Genomic DNA, 21,879 nt, shown 5'->3' with positions numbered 1-21,879 from the left:
CAACAGGTGACGCGACCTTTATTAATGAACGTCGTGTAATATTTTGACAGACGATATTTTTGTACACCACAGCCACGCATATAATATTATATATATATGTGTGTGTGTGTGTGTGTGTGTGTGTGTGTGTATACCAATAATATTATGTGTTATTCTCCGTGTACATGTGTAATTTATATATATACACTTAAGTCACGGACGACGTATTTTTTCGAACAATAATATAATAATATAGCATTTTAGTTTCCTCTTCCCGAGGGAATTAACTGTACGATTTTCAAAATAGTCCCGCTGCAGCAACAATTTATTATCCGTTGCTGCAGATAACCGTTTATTATGGACGGTATATATTATATGCATAATATAAACGCGCGAACGATTGTAGCACAACCCTGACGGACGAAAATTCCATTTGGTTGACGTACAAAACTGCTCAAAAACATCACACCCTATGTATATATTATATGCGTACGTCACGGGTGCAGGGTAAACCATGAACCGGTTGTCTACAGAGATTTTTAGTAGATATAAGGTGGATTACAATATGTACATATTATAATTAATAATTATGCCGAACGATGGAACGCCATACGAAGAGGTCACAAGATTATTAATTGCTTTTTAGTATGAAAAAATTGTGCGTTGCTGTAAATAGATATTTGATACCTACTTTATTAAAATGGACCTTTTATATTATTAGAATTATATATTTAAATAGTTTTTCTTCAATTTTGTGTAAAATTCAAAATCTTATTAATCTAAAGATAATATTTGTATATATTTTCATAGGAAATAGTTGAATTTACAAGTACTTATAATTTATTAATACATCCATGTACCTATTAATAAATTAATATATAAATACATTATGACAAAATTAATCTACAATTAATTGAAAATAATCGAATAGTGACATTTTATAATATTAACTAAATTTTCTTTCAAATTGATATATACATCATAGATATACAATATACATATTATATTATATATTTATATATTTACTTTACTCGAAACTTTTGGAACACTAGTTATGCTAGTTATAAAATGTGCCCATAGAAAATACATTTTATTATATATTATCAATGAAAAACTAATTTGGGCTTGGTTTTGCTGAGAATCTAAAATAAAAACAAAGACATGTAAAAATGTCACCTGAGAATTAGTATAGTTAAAAAGTTAATCATGGTTAAATTATTGTATCTTATTATTTTATTCGATTATTTATCATAATTAAGTAATTAACTTATAACAGTTAAAACAATTTACAATTTTGTATTATAAATTATGGTGTGATATAAATTAAATGCGTACATGCACGTATACATTTATAGTGATACTAATCAAAGGTAGTCAATCAAAGTATTTCATTAACTTGCTTAATAAAGTTCTGGCGTTTTGTATCATCTAACATTGACAGCAATTGATCTATATTGTCTACCAATAAACAATTTATTGTTATAATAGTGATACTATAAAAAACATAAAACGTTTATCGTTTAGTCATTCTTCATAAATATGACAATAGAAATGATTCCAGCCAATCGTTCAATTTTAACTGAATATGTCTCGACAAAATAAAATCCCTATTCATTATATATTTTTATAATATGAGAATTGTGCTTTACATAAAAAAATATTTGGTTTAAACGTACATAAATATTAAATGTCTGTATAGTAAGTATACTATACTGTATATGATCAAATATAAAAACAATTATTTAAGGTATATATTCTCGAGTATGGATATTACCTAATTACTTAAAGTGCCTATATAAATTATAAACACTTATTATTACTGTGTTTACATCTAATATCTTAATTGAATCAATGTAAATAGGTACCTATATTTTTTTTATCCGATAAAATTAATCAGTAGCACGTTATAACAATATAATAACTTAACGAGCATTAAATAACGTAAATCATACATTTGTCGCGTTCGGACCGTCATAACTCATAAGGCCACATTACCACCATATATTATGTGAGTTGTATTTACCAGTTATTATCCATAAGAGTTAATATATATATATATATATATATATACGAGTTGATCTAATAGATACGTAATATTTTATTGACAGTATACAATCACCTGTCACTATGCCTACCTATATAATATAATATATAGATAAATAATAATTATTCTGGAGAGCACAAGAAGATAGGCTGCTGTAGTTGATGTTTGTGAGAGCATATTTCATAGATTAAATTGTATACTGAACAGCCTTCTGTAGAAAAAAACAACAGATTGACAGCATATTAATTCATTTTTTATTCATCCCATTCAGTCTCATTTGATTTTAATTATTGTGTTATGATATGTGATTTCGACATCCGAATTCTAGCGCACTAAAACACTAGTGCAGTCATTCCGTAAGTTGGTTATTGTTTTTATACCAAAATCGTTAATACGAGAATACACAGTTGAACGTAAAGAAAACCGAAAACCACACGAGGAAAATAACAGCAGTCGGAAAAACCGAGTTATTACTCGCATATATATAATAAATTAATAATTTCTTGTAAATCGTAGCGAGTCTAACGCAATCTTATTTTAAGTTATCCATATTGGTAGTTAGTACCTAAAGAATATTGGCTACAGCCTTAAGAAGGTATTCGCCGTCCTAATCGTCCTATCACTTAACACACACACACACGCTTACACATGAAACGTATAGTTTTGAAATATCGTTTGATGTGTATAATAGTAGTACTAGGCCATAGCTGCATATTATAATATATAGATATGTTTTATATAATATAATATAATACGTATATTATGACCCTTAGCGCGCGCGGTGAAACGTGGCGCCTGTAATCGACGCTGACAGTGAGTTTTATATGAAAAAAAAAGAATACCGCAGCAGCAACGACGTCGGCGTCAATAATTTCACGTTTATAATATAGTATTACATACATACGTATAATAAATAATAATATATACGATAATATTAATAAACCGGCCGACCGTATGTTTATCTCCTCTTCGGCGTCGTCGTCATGGTTTTTTTTTTACACCACGTCTGTTTTTGGATAACATATTTTCTCTATTCAAATATACGTATATAATATATAAGTATAAATAAGTACGCGCACAGCAGTGAAGAACCTACTTGGCTTCTAGAGAGCTCTCCCATTCAACCTTATCTGAACTGTCCAAAGTCTTCTGGTCCGAGCAACGTGAATGACACACACGAGCACGCGCAGTGCGCACGTTCCCAGGCCTTATATTTATACATTTATAATATATACAGTATACACCCGTGTGGCTTGTACCTCGGTCGAGTTTTATAATATTTTTCATTTTTTTTTCTCCCAAACGGTCGCGATGTCGTATATTCTACACATATTTTATAACTACAACCTACTACGCACACGGTCTGAGACGAGTTTAAAACGTATATTACAATATTATAATGCACACGTCAAACATTCGTATCGGAAACCAGTTTGTCCGATCGTATTTGGATCGCAGTGAAGTTGTGTGTATAATATCACATAGGTACAGAGGTATTATAGAGGAGCGCACATGACGACCACTATATAGTATCAGATACATGTATATGATATATCATATTATTATTTAGGTGCCCAATGCTCATAACATACACATATATAATATGTACACAAGAGTCGCGTATACGTAACTTATACTGCTCACGACAGTGGCGACTGTGCAGGCGGTGAATGGTATACGTATTATACGCAATTAGTGTAAACCTTTAAGAGGACGCGTGTGTTTGTCTCCGTCTTACAAGTGCATAACATAGCAAATTTTACTCTCAGCAGATCGCATGGTTATCCCCGTTAGTTTAAAATTTAAAGTGAGTTGACCTCTTATAAAAATTAAAGCTAACATTATTATGTAGGGTTTCTCATAGGCTTCTTATTATATTTTAATTTTAACAAAACTCATAACTCGCTTTAAAATTAAAATATAATAAGAAGCCTATGAGAAACCCTACATAATAATGTTAACTTTAATTTTTTTAAGAGGTCAACTCACTCTAAATTTTAAACTAACGGAGACAACACACGTGGGTGTAGCGTCCTCTTAACCTACACGGATTTGAAAATATAATATAATATGAAATAGGTGCCTGTTATATACAGACAATATTGTGATCACAATCATTGAGATTTCGATAGCTTTTTGTCGTAAGATGTAAAGGTATATGGCATTTGCCATATAGGTGCCTACCGATGTATAAAGATGGAGTCGATTGAAATCACCAGTGCCGATTGGCCGCCGCTGGAACGATTTCAATTCACACATTTGCACAAGTCACGAGTGCAATTATTAGTGTGAATGTACAATATTCAGATTAATGTATTATACCGTAACAGTAAATAGCTAAATATATATAAATATAAATATATATATTTTATATGTCCATAAGTCATACTTGGCATAAGCTCTGTGCTTTTGATTCTATCTGCACGGTAATTATCGTATGCAATACTAAGTATGTAAATTTGAACGATTGGTATTTTGGTTACCGCCGATCGTCGTGTGATGAGGTTTGGATTTTATTATTATTATTTTTTTTTATGGATAAAACTGGTTTTCGTGGCAAGCATAGAAGTAAAGAAAAAAAAATTACGTGTTAAACGACAAACGCGAGTGCGACGATCATATGAACCGTGATTAATTTACACGTAGTACCACTTAACGTTTATACCATTTTTCTCCCCAGCTCGGGTATGGGTACTTACCGACGATGACAAAATATAACAAAGGCGGACTTGTTGTGTATGCCTTCACGCCGTTAAGTAAGTTAAGTTCTAGAACCCCTATACAATAAGAAAGCGTATAAAAAATATAAACGCATTCAAAAATGGTTTGGATATAAATCATATCTGCATACGTTTAGCGATGTGCTTAAGAACAGTGAATACTAGCTGAATTTTTTGAGAGGTTTGATACTCTAATATACAGTTAAGTGAAGGTGGCAGTATTACTATATATATACCTAAAGCTTCATGATTTATATTTTTTTAATATAGGACGTGCAATGATACTAAGTTGTATAAGAAATAATTAATGATCATATTATACGTAGGTATAATACCAATAAATATTGTAAATTGAATGATATAGTTAGATTAAGCTTCAATAGTATATATATATATATATATTAGTATATTATCTTATACACAATTCTAAATAAAAATCTAAAAAAAGTGTTTTCTACAATTATGGTATTTTCAATTATTGAAGCATGAAGTTTTTCCTAGATTTAAAATAAAACTACAATATTAGCTATAACAAAAAAAAAAAAAATATAGCACATGAACTGGTTAGTTATGCAGAACGTTTTATTCAAGTTTGGTTTGGGCGATGTATAAAAAAATATCATTGATTTATATAGATTTTGGGTGTAGTGGTGTAATTTCTGGTGCAAAGCACTAAATTCAAAAGCACACATGAAAATCTGTTAAATGATCGTTGACGACACAGACCGATTTGTGGGGGGAGGTAGATAGCCACATTGTAATAATTAAAGCCTGACAAACCAATCTAAAACAGACGCTAACTCGTAAAATCTTGACCTGTACGGCTGTATTTACCAATCAGACATTCCGAAGAACGACACGACTTAGGGATTTCATAATTCAATTACATTTTCTGAGTTTTATCACACAAGGAAACGATATAATATAACTTATACTGTGGTCTACGAAAGTGGTGAATGTACTATAGAGTTTTCACATATACCACTTTAGTATCTATATAATACAGTTCGTATACACAAATATAATATACCTATATTGTGATATTATGGTATAACATAATTAAATTATTAAATTATTTTATTTTATCATTAAACCGTGCAGAGAAAATAATTAATATATTTACGTCATTTTAACAAATTTATCGTTGAAAATTGAACTTTTATGAAGGTCTGTTTGTAAAAACAACGTCATATCTGTTCAAAAATTAAAATTTTTTTTAATATTGGTAAAACATATTGCTACTATTAATTATTATCAGAAACCTTATAATATTTTTTACTGATGAACATAACATCAAAAATCGAAAACAAATAGAAAATTTGTCTATTTAAATATAAATAAATATTGTTATCTATTTGTAAATAGCTAATAACTTTTCACTTTAAAAGCTACAATCATTCAATAGTATTCGACTTCTGTCCTATAAGTTTTTGTTCATATAAGTGAATCGATGGAAAGGGATATACTTTATGGATTTGGCAGAAACGGGTAACTCCCGTTTATTAACCACTTAACGGAATTTAATGCCGTTAACTACAAATAGCTGTTTAAAATCTAAATTATGTGAGTATACATACAGATTATATTTGCACATTTGGAATATGACTAAGCACTTATAATAATTATGCCAATATTAAATTAGCCTATGAATAAAATTTTATTTTTTTATGATCGTGAATGATGATAATATACGTAGTTTTATACTATTATAATGTATGGATTTGATAGGTATACTATCATATTTATTTAATAAATTGGATATTAAATGCACACATGCATTCGGTTTTATTTATAACGTGCTTATTATTTCTGTGAAGACTATTTTTTTTCTTGGGGGGAGGGGAAGTATTTTAAGTATATTTTTTGGAATTTTTAATTTCTATCAATTCGTTTTAATTTGGTTTTTTTATTCGTAATAATAATCATATGCAACTTTGGCGGGTGGCGTGGTGGTTCGCGTGACCACACTGCGGCATGCAAAAACCAACCAACCGTGTTATATTATACTATTATACACTATAGAAGAGTATGAGTACATAAAAATATAAACATATATTTGTATATTAGGGAGAGTTAGGTATATCATATATCGTGTATTATATCTATTATATTTTATTAATGATATGATATAGTTATTATTTGGTAATCAAAAATACGGAGCATAATATACAAGGAAATGTTTTTGACCTGAGCTACTTAGTTGAAGTCTTGATAATGACCACATTAATCCTTCTATCAATGCTTTAAATACTCGAAAACGATATTATATTCTCTAGACATATCATATAATATTATAGTAGTATAATTATGCTGTAACGTTCGATATTAACGTAAGCTGTGATTTACAGAAAAATAATCAGCTTCAGAAAATTAAATTTAAAAAAAAGAAACATGATAATAAAAATAAGAAATCATAGGGAATCACTATTTCTCCAATGCTACAAATTATGGCTAATAGTCCTCATAGAATTGTACAAAAATGCGGCAATCGTGGTTTATCGTCAGATAGATTTAGAACAAAAGAAATGTGTCAAGAAAATAAAAAAAACATTACCCCATATCTACATATATATATATACATGTGATGCGTGCATGTATAGATACGGCAGTGGCAAAATAATAATCATGCGGATATGCTTGCTACTATTATAATATTTTACGGAGCGTGTACCTACCTACGTACCCATAGCTATAGTAATAATAATAATAATAATAATAATAATAATAATAAAATAATATACATAAAATATACTGTACACGGCGTATATACATACTACCATGACTGCACTTGTACTGCATTTGACAGGCGGGCCGGCCACCAGCGCCGACTGCCTGTCAGATGTCGGTGACCGATAACGAAACTCCACTACGACGGCTACACACGACGTGAGAGTATGGGCTAATGCTCGAAATAAGTCCACTTATTGTCTGTCAGTCCGATCCAAGGCAAGGGGGGGAGTGCGGTAGTGTTAATTTTATATTTTTAAAGAATTTATATTATTGTTAACGTTCTCACGAGCCTCGTCCGAAATGTCGCAATTTAATGTTTATCGTGTAAGAATATGAAGGTGGTGTTTATCAATATACGGTGCCATTACGAGTATCACTTATTAGTACATAGGTACAGTGGTGCCCAGACAGGTTTGAAAATACTGCAATCGCATGAAGCCCTCGAGAGGGTTGGGTATAAATTACTGGTATCACAAGGAAGATTATTAATTTATTTAATATATAATATTATCAATTATAATCGATTTCCGTGATCTAGTGACAACATTTTTTTAAATGAAAAAAAATGAGTGGGTGTGTACATTTTTTAACTACACGTGCTCTCAAAATACCTCTGTGCGCCACTAGGTACAGAGTACGATACTACGATTTAGAGAAGATATTTTATCAACAATCTACAATGTAGATTCTACATCGTATTACATTGTAACACGAACACGTGTATTTTTTATGCCTAATTTTAGATGATGCATATTTTCAAAATAAAATAGTGAGTCTGAAATATGAATTACAACGCATATATTTACAACCATTAATTTCACCAATTTCACCCCATACCACCACAAACAGCTATACATTTAGATTGAATACTTTGATATTTTGAATAAATTGAAATTTCGGAATTTAAATCAGAAATCTTAAAATGTGGACTGGCTGATCTAAAGTAGACGTTATGTGTTATAAAGAATTCAGATAAGTTTTCTTAAATATATTATCGTATTATTAAGTTAATCAGCATAAGATATATGTATTTATATTATGAGACACAGAAAATAATGCGGAAGTTCCCCAATATCGTAACGCATTCACGCGCGCATCTAAATTAATTATGTACATGTAAAATTTGGTCACTGGATAAAAAGTCCGCTTTACTGATTATAATCACAGATAATAAGTATAACTATAGTACAGGTGCACAAGTGATAAAAATTATAAATGTTGGATTCATATTTGCGTCTATAATATTGAATTATTTTATTATTATTTATTACTATACGGCGACGAGACGATACTTGTTTTTTTTTTTTATCGGATACGCTTTTATTAGGATACTATAATATGTAAAATATTATTTTTGTCCTTTTCAATTCCTCGACACCCCCCCCCCGACTCTCTTCGCACGTCGATTTATAATAAACAAACACTCGTATTGTATTTAGTCGCCAAACTGGTTCGCTGTCGATTTTTAATGGCGATGCAAATTAAAATTACAAATCATACGTTCAAGAATATTAATGATACACGGCGATGTAATCGTGGTTACCCGCCATGTCTGGCATACATGAATTGAAATAATTATCAAAACGCATGATTAATGCCTCTCGAGTATTGCGATGCTATTAATATGATACTATCATAATTGTCAGTGGTTTATATTATATAAAAACTTGTTAACGATTCTGATTTATTACTTTATTCTTTATTGTATTATACCCAAACGTAATTCAGTTATTACTTATGATTAGTTTTTATGATAAGTATACTAGCTATAATTTGGTGGCGAAATACTGTCTAGCTGTTATACACTTCGTATCTTTTTACTGATAAATTATCAGCGATAATTGCATAAAATATAATATTTTTACTATAATGCACTCAATTATTCAAATATATGAGACATATTTGATGTATAACATTTCCATAGCCCTCCACCCCTGTCCCCTTTACCACTATACCTCCTAAAGTATGTATAGTAATTGTTACTTAATATTTAAAACATACTTTACAATTAATTAATTTTTAATAATATATTATTATATAATACAAAAATATAAAGAAGGAATTGCAATCAATTACTCTACGACATATACGATATACTTGGACCAGTTCTTCCATCACTAGGTAAGGTATATTCGCTTTCCTCCAAGAGACTGGGTTGCATAAACAAATTTCAGCATCAAAATCTTAAAGTTTAAGTTCATATTATTTAATAATTTGTAGTTATATAACCTTTTATTACTATTAATACCTTTATATATTCTCTCGATTGCCACGATGCCGAAAGTTATCTTTTATAAAAAAAATTAAAAAAATAAAGCCAAAATAATATAGGTATATAAGTGTACTTCATTATGAGTTTGCGCAGAATGTATTAAATTTGGATCATTCAATCATTGCATAAAAAAATCACTTATGAGCAGAAGCGATATTTTTTGAGGATAATTTAACCGGTCTAAGACATTTCGGCATAGCTATCTCGGCGTGGCCATTTCGGCGCGGCCGTTTCGGCATAGGGTCGTTTCGGCGTATGGCCGTAAGACCATTTGACTATTTTAAGAAATTAGGTAAGTCACTATAAAATATAAATATATAAATAATTTAAAATAAGGAGAATTTTATAAAAATTATATTAATTATATTATTATTTTTGTATAAAAACTGTATATAATAATTAGGTATATTTAAGAGAATGCTACAAAAATTATGAATAAAAATATTCAGGTCATCATACTTAAATTATGTGCTATTCCTCTTAAAAAACTCATAATATTACGATTATCATAATCGCCGACTAATTTCAAAATAAATTTATCAACGTCGATGTATTTTTTTATTTTTTTTTATGGACTTTTGCCTGTTTCTATCTGCAAAAGAAGGTTTTTCGACCACTTTGTATTCTCCTCATTAAAAACTTATTAAAATTTTGATTGCTTGTGCCATGGTGACTTCTAACTACTGACTACTTGATTATCTTATATTACTCAATTATCGTCTATCGATACATCGTATAGGTTAACTACCTATATCTTTATTACTTATACCGTAATATAGATTATATGATGTGTGACAGTATAATATATTATTGTTATTATTATTATATACAGTTCATACGGAACCGACGAAAGTGAGATAAATGCTAACATTATATTATCTAAACGCGATTAAAATAATTTTATGAAAAAAATGACTATACGCCGAAATAGACCCACGTCGAAATGTCCGGCTCAGTAATTTAACATTTATTTATATAATGATAAGTTATTTATTTATGTAAATGATGGTAAATGATGTCAAAAACAAGGCAGATATTATATATTATAATAATTTATATGATATATATATATTTTATTTTAATTAAGATTTACAATCTATATACAAGCCACAAGGTAATATAATAATTAAATTTGATAACATAATTATATAAGACGTGAAAACCTGAGGAAAGGGAGCGTCCAGTGACTTAACTTCCAATTTAAACTTAGGAGGAAGGTAACTTTATAAATATAAAGTAAGTACTAGGAATTATTTAATAAATCACGCTGCCATTTACGTTTGAGATATAATATTACAGTTAATACATTATAATAACTTATATATAAATTTATATATAAACCAATACGTAAGGTACACATAAATGTAAAATAACATTACGGGTAAAATACATAGATACAATTATATAAAAATTTCCGAAATGAAAAAAAAATATTAAATTAATAAATAAAATCACAAAAATTTTGCGTCTATATGGCATTAAAACAATCGTCAATACATATATGTATATATATATAACAGCGCTTCCAGTTCGTCGCCGTTTGTTCGGCGCTAAAAGCACTTCACTGTTGGTTATCAAATAGCGCTTATTATATACGTATAATATTATAAATATACATATACGTATGTGTGTGTGAGTCTATCCCTCTTGGGAAGGTTTTTCGTACAACTTTCGTCTTGTTTATGCTGTTCAGAGAGTGCGGGTGGAAGGGTTTCTTGAGAGGAGTATGGAGAGTTATATGCAAGGTGGCGGTCGTCCACAGTCAATTTGGTTAATGGTATATCCGTGCGATATACCAGGGAGGATAAAAGTAGGAACCGGTGATGGTGGTGAGGGTCTCGTTTTCGGGTTGTCGACTCGAGTTTCCCGCCACCGTATCTCCATACCTCCAGTGTTGTGTGACGGGAGAAGCACGAAGAGCGAGTGGGGTGGTGAGGATTTAGGGGCGACGTCCTGTTTATATACATGCACGATGCACGTATTCCCTTTTAATATAATATGCATAATATGTCATAAACATATAATTATAATATGTATACACGAGCGTCCGCCACTCATGTAACGTCAAGAAAAAGGAGTTGGACGTAGAAGAGCAAAAAAAAATTAACAAAAAAATGTACCTCTGATACTATATATTATACTCGTATTATTCGAAGATATTGTTATATTATTGATATCTAAGTTTGTGGTTTTATATACATACATCGTACTATTATAATAAAATATGTACGAGTATAGTATCACACACTAACGTGTTTTTTAGGTCGTAGTGTTGTATTATTTTTTATTCTGGCAGTGTCGTTTGGTCTAAAAACGTTTTGAATACTCATGAGAGTACCCACTAAACCTACTAAGGAGTAAGGGACGTATTGTATTGTGTTCAAAATTAGGTGTTCTGGTGATGGGGGTATGACCTTCATATCCCCTGTTGAAACACAACTGACATGGATGAATACTTCAAACGAATCGAGATTCACTTACATCTATTAAGATGGACCAGAAGCTAGTTTTTTTTTTATAAAATATTAAGAGCAATTTACTACGTAATATACGTGTATTAAAAATTTTCTCATTTATGTTCTGTATAGCCCAACTTTTCATTTAGCATACCTATAATTTATGTACCGTAATGTTCCATAAATATTCCTACGATACTTTAAGTCTTAACTAGAGTCATATACTCAAATACATTTAGATTTTGAAATGCTACATAATAAATACCACGTGTAACTGTGTAGGTATCCCTGTACCTGTTAATGTACGGTAGTCGGTAGAGATGAGAAATGAGATGCATGTAATAATGATTTTTACTCAAGTTGAGTATATTTACCAATAGTCAATAGATACTACACTGCTATACAATTTTACTATAATTATTTATATCCCAATGCCAAGAAGCATTTAGAAAATTATAATGACATCTAAACAACATTATCATTGTTAAAACATTTTTAAGTAAACAAATAAACCTCTATGGCTTTACGTATAAAATAAGTAAAATATCTATAGTATATACAGAATTTGATATGAAGATTTTGCATGTTTAGTTTATAATTTCAACGAAAACTTGTCATATATTCGCAGTGCACGTTTATGACCCATAGCAGTTTGGCGAGGTATACACGCTATACCTATACTACTCGCATAACACTATAGTTTAATAAAGGATAACGTTAGTTCAGCTGTAAGTTATTCGAATGTATATATTTATAGGTTCCTATGTACGTGTACCTTATCCGGCGCAAAGTTCTGACACAAGACGGATCACTTTCTTTTGGTACGAAGTTTCTACGTATATATATGATATATTGTATATCATACATTTGACCGTAACACAATACCATGTGAGATTTCTATAACACCATGATAAGGTATGTATAGGTAGCTGATATATAAAATATATAATAGGTATATATATATATATATGTTTTATTGTATGCCACGGCGATAAATTCAGTGATTCGGACGTCTCTATAATAATATAGTATAATATAATATATATTATTATATTTATATATATTGTGTATAAATCTATAAGCTATACAAACTAGAGATTTCAAATCCCAAGCTACTTATACAATATACATAGGTACCTACCCTTTATATGAGTCTTTCCAGCGTATAATATATATAAGTACCTATAGATTAAAAACCTGCTCTTATATGTGGCCGAACTGCAAGACAGGTTGCGTGCCACTCCAGCGAAAACGGAGTGAGTGTTTTTGTACTAATGGTGGATTTTTTTTTTTTTTTTGGTTGAAAGTGTATTATGAAATCAGCGGGTTTTTATATATGTATATATATCAATGCGTGGTTGTGCTCGGTGTGATAAGAGAGACCTCTAAACCAGGGACTATGTAATTACTGTCCGATGACTAAAAATGATATTATTTATATAATAGCTATACATAGGTCAGTAATCAGTACACAAGGGTGAAAATAAAAATTAAAAACGTTGCGTTTGAATTTTCGAGTGAAAAACCAAAAGTGGCCACTGGCCATGTAGTTATATGTTTATATATTATTAAAATGCACCATATATGGCGTGTGGTGTTCACGGTTATATTTTTTTTTTCCATTTACGACACGGACAATCGGCGGACGTCATTGTTACAGTGCGGTGTTTCTAATTAAAACACGTATAATTATTATTTAATGTTCCATTCGAATAATACTCCGTGTACTTTGTATTATGGTTCACGAGTTTTTTTTTCAACACAAAACAGCCCCACAATTTTTAAACAACTTCTTATGAGTTTTCAACCCTGTTAATTATATACAATTATTAAAAGCAAAGGTAGGTCAATACGCTAAAATCAAGCTAATTATTTGTATTAAAAACAAATTATTTTCTGTTAGATTTTATATTAAAATGATAAAATATAACATTTGAATACACTATAGGTTTTCAACAATTTGTTAATAAATACATTTTTAACTGCATTAACCACATTTATAGTATTTTATACAATATAATTTATATAGTTACTATAATATAATAATAGCCTATAATATATAGGTGTACCTAAAATGTAAAATATGTTATAGTATTATAGTCCTAGGAACACTTCGTTATATCATTATCATTAATAATGATTCATTATACAGTGATGAAATTATTTATTGTCTTGTTTATACTTATTTTAAGTTTATTTTTATGTTACCTATCTACTAAACAACTAAACATTTTCCATCACTTTGATTTAAATTTTAAATATATTGATGTATTAAAAGCGAAACGAATATATATTTTGTGTCAAATAAAATGAAAGTGATAATAATATTATAATAGTTTCTTTCAATAACAGACGATACTTTTTGCTTAATATAATACAAAAAGTATTTATTATAAATTAAAAAACCTATGAATGCCATTGAACAATATGACTATGGGTTATAATTTTATAAATTATAATGATTATATCTTATATCTATATCTACGTATACCTACTTAATATTGAGATTATCTTTAATGATTATTTTATAACGGTTTGGAAGGACGTAAAACTTAAAATTGCATGACATTTATATATATCATAATCCAGTCACTGGAGTCCAGTAAATAGTATATCATGAATTATAAGACATAATATTAAAAGATTATTGTATTATATAGCCATATAGGTATAGGTTGTAGGCACTGAGAGCGTACTGTACGTTTTTCATTCTTATACAGACCGTCAAAACTGTGTTATATTTTATAGACGTTAGGTAGTACTGGTAGTAGGATGGAACTTACAATATAACACTGTATAGTATGTATATATATGTGTGTATAATAAATAGGTATATAATTTATAATAATATGAATATATTATTCTCGCTTAAGCTCTGTATAATAGTATGTAATATTATGTACAACCAATGTATATTGCGCACCCACCCATAAATTATCTATATTGACGTAAGAAATTAAATCAAATTGTTTTGACAGCGGACTAAGATAATTTATATCGTGTTCGTCGTGATAAAAATAATATGTGAAACGTAGAAAAATTACGCCATTTCATTGTGAAAATCGGCTCACGTCATATAAATAGTCACTACCACTGCCTGCGCCCTGCAGTAGACACATCATAATATAGGCGTGTGTCTATATATATATATTGTATATACATGTCTTACGCTGCGGAAGGTATGCCAGAGGAATAACGCGTGACAAGTGGTGGAGGAGGAGGATAACGATGATGAGAACGCTGGGGAAAAAATCGTTTATACAATGATAATAACAATATTATTATATTATATATCTGCGAGAATGTCCCGCCGAGAACGGGCTCGAGCTCTCCACCGCGACCCGACTCGCGCAAGCGGCCTCTTAGTGGCCTATTACAGCTATATATATATGCATTGTATATATATAGTAATAATAATAATATATAAATATAATATAGCAGCGGACGTGTCACGTGGTGCGACATTCTTTTCCTACAGCACTACAAAGCCACAAAGGTAGAGGTGTATATATATATTTATTATTATAATATAATGTACGGCAACCCGTGGGTATCGAAAATATTTTCATAACGCATTATTATTTGTTATATGTTTCCGTATATTATGTTTTATTACATTAGTCACACACACACATATATACCACGTGTATTGGATGATCGCAACTATATTTCATGTTAGAAAAATGTAGAATTAAATTCGATTACAACGAAATTATCCCAATTTTTGCTACACTCCTACTCTGTATCACTGATCATAGGCTATAGCCCGTAAATTATAATAATATTAAAATATACGGTTATGAAATGTAATTGGAAACGTGTTTTTTGAAAAAATGGTGTGAGTCAACAATATTATGATGATATATAATGGACCTTTATAATATCTCAATTATTCGAATCGCCCCATAGTACTTCTAACCTAATTTCCGAAATTACGACGATAATACAATCGTCCATCATGGCTTCATATTATACATCATATACAGGATAGGGTTAATGAAAGAGGTTCCCACGTTAATAAGTGAAGGAATAAAGTGTATTTATATCAAATTCTTAAATACGAGTAGTGTCCATAATATATAACACGTTTTTCATTGAAAAAACAAAATAATATTATTTAATTCATGTTTAGTTATATGTACCTATATTATAGTAAACTATAAATAAAATTAATTATAGTAAATTTGTGATTTTATAAAAAAAATTGATAATTTTCGTGTATAAAAATTAATGTAAACGATGCGAGATTTGCTATTTTTATTTTTTTAGTATGATTTTTTTTCTTCTAGGCCAAACGTACTTTGCCCAAAAAATACATTTATTAAAATCTGCTACTCCGAGATAACGCTAAAAGATCATAAATTATCACGACATTGCTTATGTGCTATGTGTGTTATGATAGCCAAATGTATTTATTCTGATAGAGATAGTAGATACTTATTGACTATGGTGTACTATATTCAAGTCACCGTGTGATGTAAATAATAATAAATAATTTATGTTTAATAAGACTTAACCCAAAAACAACCAAACCCAATGTGTATCACTCTGTATTCAAGGTATTTTGTACGTAGTTAATATGGTGTACTGTATTCAGCATAGACGCATAGTACTGTTTGAAACACCAAGTGGTCCGTGAGGATTTCCTATGTATGTAAAGTAAATGACGATGTCATCACTGCACCTCCGTCATATCGTAATTCGCAGTTGTAAATTAATAGATCCATATGATTCGTCCTACATACTATAATATGTAATAGTGTGATATGTACAATATCATATCGGTACGATAAATGGGGTACATCCATAACGTCCATTTATCGGACTGTGAGCATTAATAGTATACTATACGTACATGTACGCGTCAACCGCAATAACAGCAGCGACGTATGATGGTAATAATAATATAATATATGTTGGATAGCAGTAGGGGTGGTCATCGCTTAATGCGTTTTATAAATAGTAAAATTGTATTGATGTCTATGATATTATATATATTATATTAAGAGAAATACGAAATACGTGTACGTGTATACCAGATACCTAGTTTATGCACGAGAGTACGAGACATAATATTATATACGCGTATCGAATTACACGAGCGACCGTTTTGTATGTGTTTAGCTGCCGATGAGTATTTTACCGTGAAATGGATATTTGATTGCGTAAAGCCTGACCCTATGTGTATAGAGATATATAATATACACAACACATATTATGTAGGTTATACATATATACTATATGTATTATGTATATTGTTATAATAGGCTACAGCGTGCGTCTAGGGGATAAGAGCATAAAATACCACTATAATGAAGATTAAAGATAGTCCCTACGTATAAGCTATATGCATTGCGACCACCTTCTTTTTATCCACAGAATCAGTTAAGTTTAACTCTTAATGTTTTTTTAACCAAAATTGAAGATGATTGCATTGCATATGTATTATTATAATCGCATAATTTTCAGTTTTTATTTTTTTACACGATGATCAGATCTTTGGGTGAAGAGGATTTGTATACGACTTATCAGAAATGTTGAGATGAAAAAACACCATAAAACCATTAATTTTTTTTAAATAAACTGAAATATACATGAAGATAATTTGTTTAAAATTTAAACTTATACTTCAAACTTACTGTGGGATAATTTTATAATATATTAATAAAATATTCTATTAAGTTCTTTTAGAGTTTCTCTATTAAGAATTTCTAAAGTTGACAGATTATTATTCATTTTAACCTTTTTTGGTTAAATTATTTAGATTCTGCACATAAATCTATGCATTCACTATTTATCTTAAAATGTTAAAAAAGTCATATAATCAACTATTTTGTCTATTATTATTTTTTTTTAAATTTATATTTTGCATACATATTGTATACTGCTTTAATATATTAAATCCAGCACCCACCGTTCATTGTATAATTTAGGACTCACGCCGTTATAAATAGCTATAATAATATTTATAACTATTATTGAAGGATCTTAACGTGTTAGGTGATTATTACGCGTATCTCAGTTGTATCGTTACAACCTGCAGTGGTAAATTTAACGTTAAATACTGAGCAAATATCTATACGGAGCCTCTCCGTGTATTTTATTATGGAGCTTGTCACCCACCTAAATTGTTACGTATTCTGCCAGTAGGCTGAACAGATTAAAAATCACCGAAATTTTAATAAGTTATCAAGCATTTTTGTTATGGTAAGTTTATATACAGTAAAACCTCACTAAGATGGAATCGCTTAGGACCGTAAAATTTTCCGTTTTAAAGGAGTTTCCGGTTCACATTCATTATGTATTTGAATCGAGACTAGAGAAATTGTTCATATTATCGGGGTTTCCGTCTTACAGAAATTCCGTCTTATCAAGTTTTAATGTACTACATACTATAATATTCATTATATTTTTAACAAAAAACACTTACCAGCTGGTTTAGGAACATTTCGTTTGACTTGCATCCACTTGTAAGTGGGCACCGTCGATGAGGCTGCGACAGCGGCAGCTCCGTGCTTTTGCTGGGCACCAATATTTTGCCGACCGCAATGTTGCTGCTGCTGCTGCTGTTGTGGTTGATGATGGTGGTGGTGGTGGTGGTGTTGCTGCTGTTGCTGCTGTTGGTGATGGAGGTGATGGTGATGTTGCTGCTGCTGTTGTACGTGTTGCTGCGGTTGACTAGCGATCAACGAGGTGCGGTACGTAGATGTGTCGTCACTATATGGCGACGTACCGTCTCGGCCGCTGTAACACTGGCCTCCGGAGGACGTCTCTTGCTTGATGACGCGTGGACACCGATCATCACCAGATGTCGAGGTGGGCTGCAGCTGGAGCGGGGCCGCAGCTACGGTGGCCGTGGTCTGTGCGGACGTCTGAACCGGTGGTGGTGGAGGTTGCGTGGACGGTGGTCGCGGCTGCTGTACGGCCTGTCTTCCGGTGGCCGAGTGTTCGTTGTTGTGGTTCAAGTGCATATTGAAGAACGCATTGTCTACAGACGCACCACCGCCACCACAATACGACTCATTACGGATAGCGTTATCGTCTCGATGATGGCCACTGTAACCATTGTAACCGCCACCACCGTCGTCTGAATACGCCCCGTAGTCTTGGCCGTGAACTGCGGCTGAGATTCCATTACAGTCCAAGTTTGTGTAACTCAGACCGTCCGAAGACGTGATAATGACGGCGGCTTCAGCCGACTGCAGCGGGTGTTGGTGATGGCCGTGTTGGTGGTGGTGCTGGTGGTGATGATGGTGGTGTTGATGATGACCATGGTAACTTCCACCGCCAACATCTACCGCCAGTTGATCGTAAGTTTGACCATCACCGCCACCGCCTCCTCCATAATACGACCGGTAATCGGCTGCCGACGCGTTCTTCTCGTAGTAAACGCCACACTCGGCCGCGTACGCCGGTTCCAATGGTGGCCGGCCACCAAGGCACTGCGGCAAGTCGTAGTCGGCCACCAATCCACTGGCACTACCGTAATAATCGTCGGCTGTAGCCGGTGTGTGTGTAGCGTACGACATCATGTCACCACCTCCGCTGACGCCAACACCGCCATTGACCGCACCGCCACCGCACGTGTTGTTGTGCATTCCCATATTTGTCGTCTGCGAACGTATACAATCACGAGTATAATAATAGTCATCAAATAAAAAATTACAAAATGTAATCATTAGGAATTTCGTCATCAGGCTAGATTGTTGGGATTTCAATGCTGTACTTAGAATTTTTTTGCTTGTGGTAGATAATATCAGCTTTAAGCAATTATCGTTTAGTCACAGATCTGTTTCATGTCTTATTGAATAGATATTATATAACCTATATATGGCTATACTGAATTTCATTTCGCGGGATTAGTGCGTTTTTAGTTTTTGAATTTTTATGAATTTTAGATCATTTTGTACGTAAATTTTTTTTTTATTCTAGGCGTTCTAAGATAATAATACATTTTTTTTTTTAGGGGTAATCCGTGGAAACATAGGCTATTGGGTGTGGGGTTATTTTATATATATATTTTTGTTTTTGTAGGTTTTTGAGTTGGTAGGGTTGTAAACTTGTAACACATGTGCAAGGATATGTTGCTAAAAATCCCGGACGGGTGACCATCCGGGAGCTATAGTAACTGCGGCCGTTAAATACGCTTAGTGAATTTTCTCAGATTGTACGTACCACCACGTGTCAAAAAGTCATTAATTATATTATTATAATAACTCATATTGTAAAAATTTTAAAATACATTATGATGTTAAAAACCATATAAACATTAGTTATCCTTACTCGGTGCTTCATGTCATTGACATTATCAGCTACAACAATAATCTGTCTTCAGTATAAATTCTAACGGTAGAAGACATAAGCGCCAAAATAAGATAAGAAAAAAAAAGTCGTATCGTACAAAAGTGCCAGAAATTAAATAACAGATATTAAATTTAGAACTATATCACTCAAAAACTCCAAACGCTTAATCTTAATCGACATATTAATCTTAATCGTATTATCTGATTACGATAGATTGTCAAATAGGCAGTGTGTGAGCAGTTTGTGTTATAACATAATATTGTTAGTACCTATTTCGTAAGCATCCGTGTAAGCGTCATTCGTTAAAATGGATTTTATAATAACTGTTACGAACAAAGGTGTTGTGTGTATTTTATTTAAAGAGCAAAAATATAGATTTTTAAGAGAAATGGCCAGTGGTAATGTGTCATTGAGGTGTACCAAAAAAATTAATATTCTGCTAGAATAGAACATTTTATTTTTATAAAAAATCAACCAATTTATTAAATCTATTAAATATTGATGTGCACCTACCTATATTATAATTTACTATCAACATAATAATATTAATATAATATAACTTTTATAAGATATAGAAATTTTTAAATAACTACCTACTTAATACTTATATAAAATATTAATTTTGGCGCAAATGATAGGTCATTTTTGTACCTTTGGCGCTTATGTCATATGTTGAGTATAGCAGGTATACAATATTAGATTGGCGCTTATGTTCTACAGATTTTGGCGCAAATGATAGGTCATTTTTGTACCTTTGGCGCTTATGTATATATTGGGTATAGCAGGTATACAATATTAGATTGGCGCTTATGTTCTACAGCCAAATTCTAAAATTCTAAAACTCTCATAACTAAAATGTAAATATTCCTTGAAACAATAAAATAAAAATGCAATATGTATAATGTATATGCCATCTCACAAATTGTGGAAATATTAAAGTAAAACTATTTATATATGTTATTATATATATGATTATTAATTCAAATTTTTTTTTTGTATAGATTTTACATTTTTATCGCGAAAGTTTTTTTGAGTATTCATTGAAGAAAGATAAGAATCAAATAGGATTTTAATTTCTAAACTTCTCGACAAAGAATTAATTAAGAATTTATAATTTAATTGAAGTATTTATTTGAAAGATTAACAAGTGAATGTTCAATAAGTTTTTTTTTATCAACAATTTCGATGTATTTAATCATGACAACATCTTAATTTATACGTAGCTAATTTATGCGTCTACATTAAATATATCAATTTAATCAGCTGCAGCTGTAAAAACCGATCGATATAAATATGTAGGGCATTAAAAAGGGTGAATATTGTTTTGGTTTTTAATTATTAATAGTATAGTTTTTTTGTCAGTATATACTGATA

At 31.0% G+C, this 21,879-nt stretch overlaps 1 protein-coding gene across 1 annotated transcript in view; it reads right to left on the bottom strand.

Moving 5' to 3' along the window:
* Positions 1 to 21,879, bottom strand: part of LOC107168455 (uncharacterized) — a 39,996-nt gene that overhangs the window by 15,044 nt on the left and 3,073 nt on the right. The window contains exon 2 of the mRNA XM_015517868.2: positions 18,632 to 19,814. Within this exon, the coding sequence (XP_015373354.2) occupies positions 18,632 to 19,814 (1,183 nt within the window). The remainder of the gene's footprint in view (positions 1 to 18,631; positions 19,815 to 21,879) is intronic.

The sequence above is a fragment of the Diuraphis noxia genome, unplaced genomic scaffold (assembly GCF_037042655.1).
Source record: "Diuraphis noxia isolate RWA-SAM2 unplaced genomic scaffold, SU_Dnox_SAM2 contig0002, whole genome shotgun sequence".
In the NCBI taxonomy this organism is placed as follows: domain Eukaryota; kingdom Metazoa; phylum Arthropoda; class Insecta; order Hemiptera; family Aphididae; genus Diuraphis; species Diuraphis noxia.
This window is presented reverse-complemented; position numbering and strand designations above follow the sequence as displayed.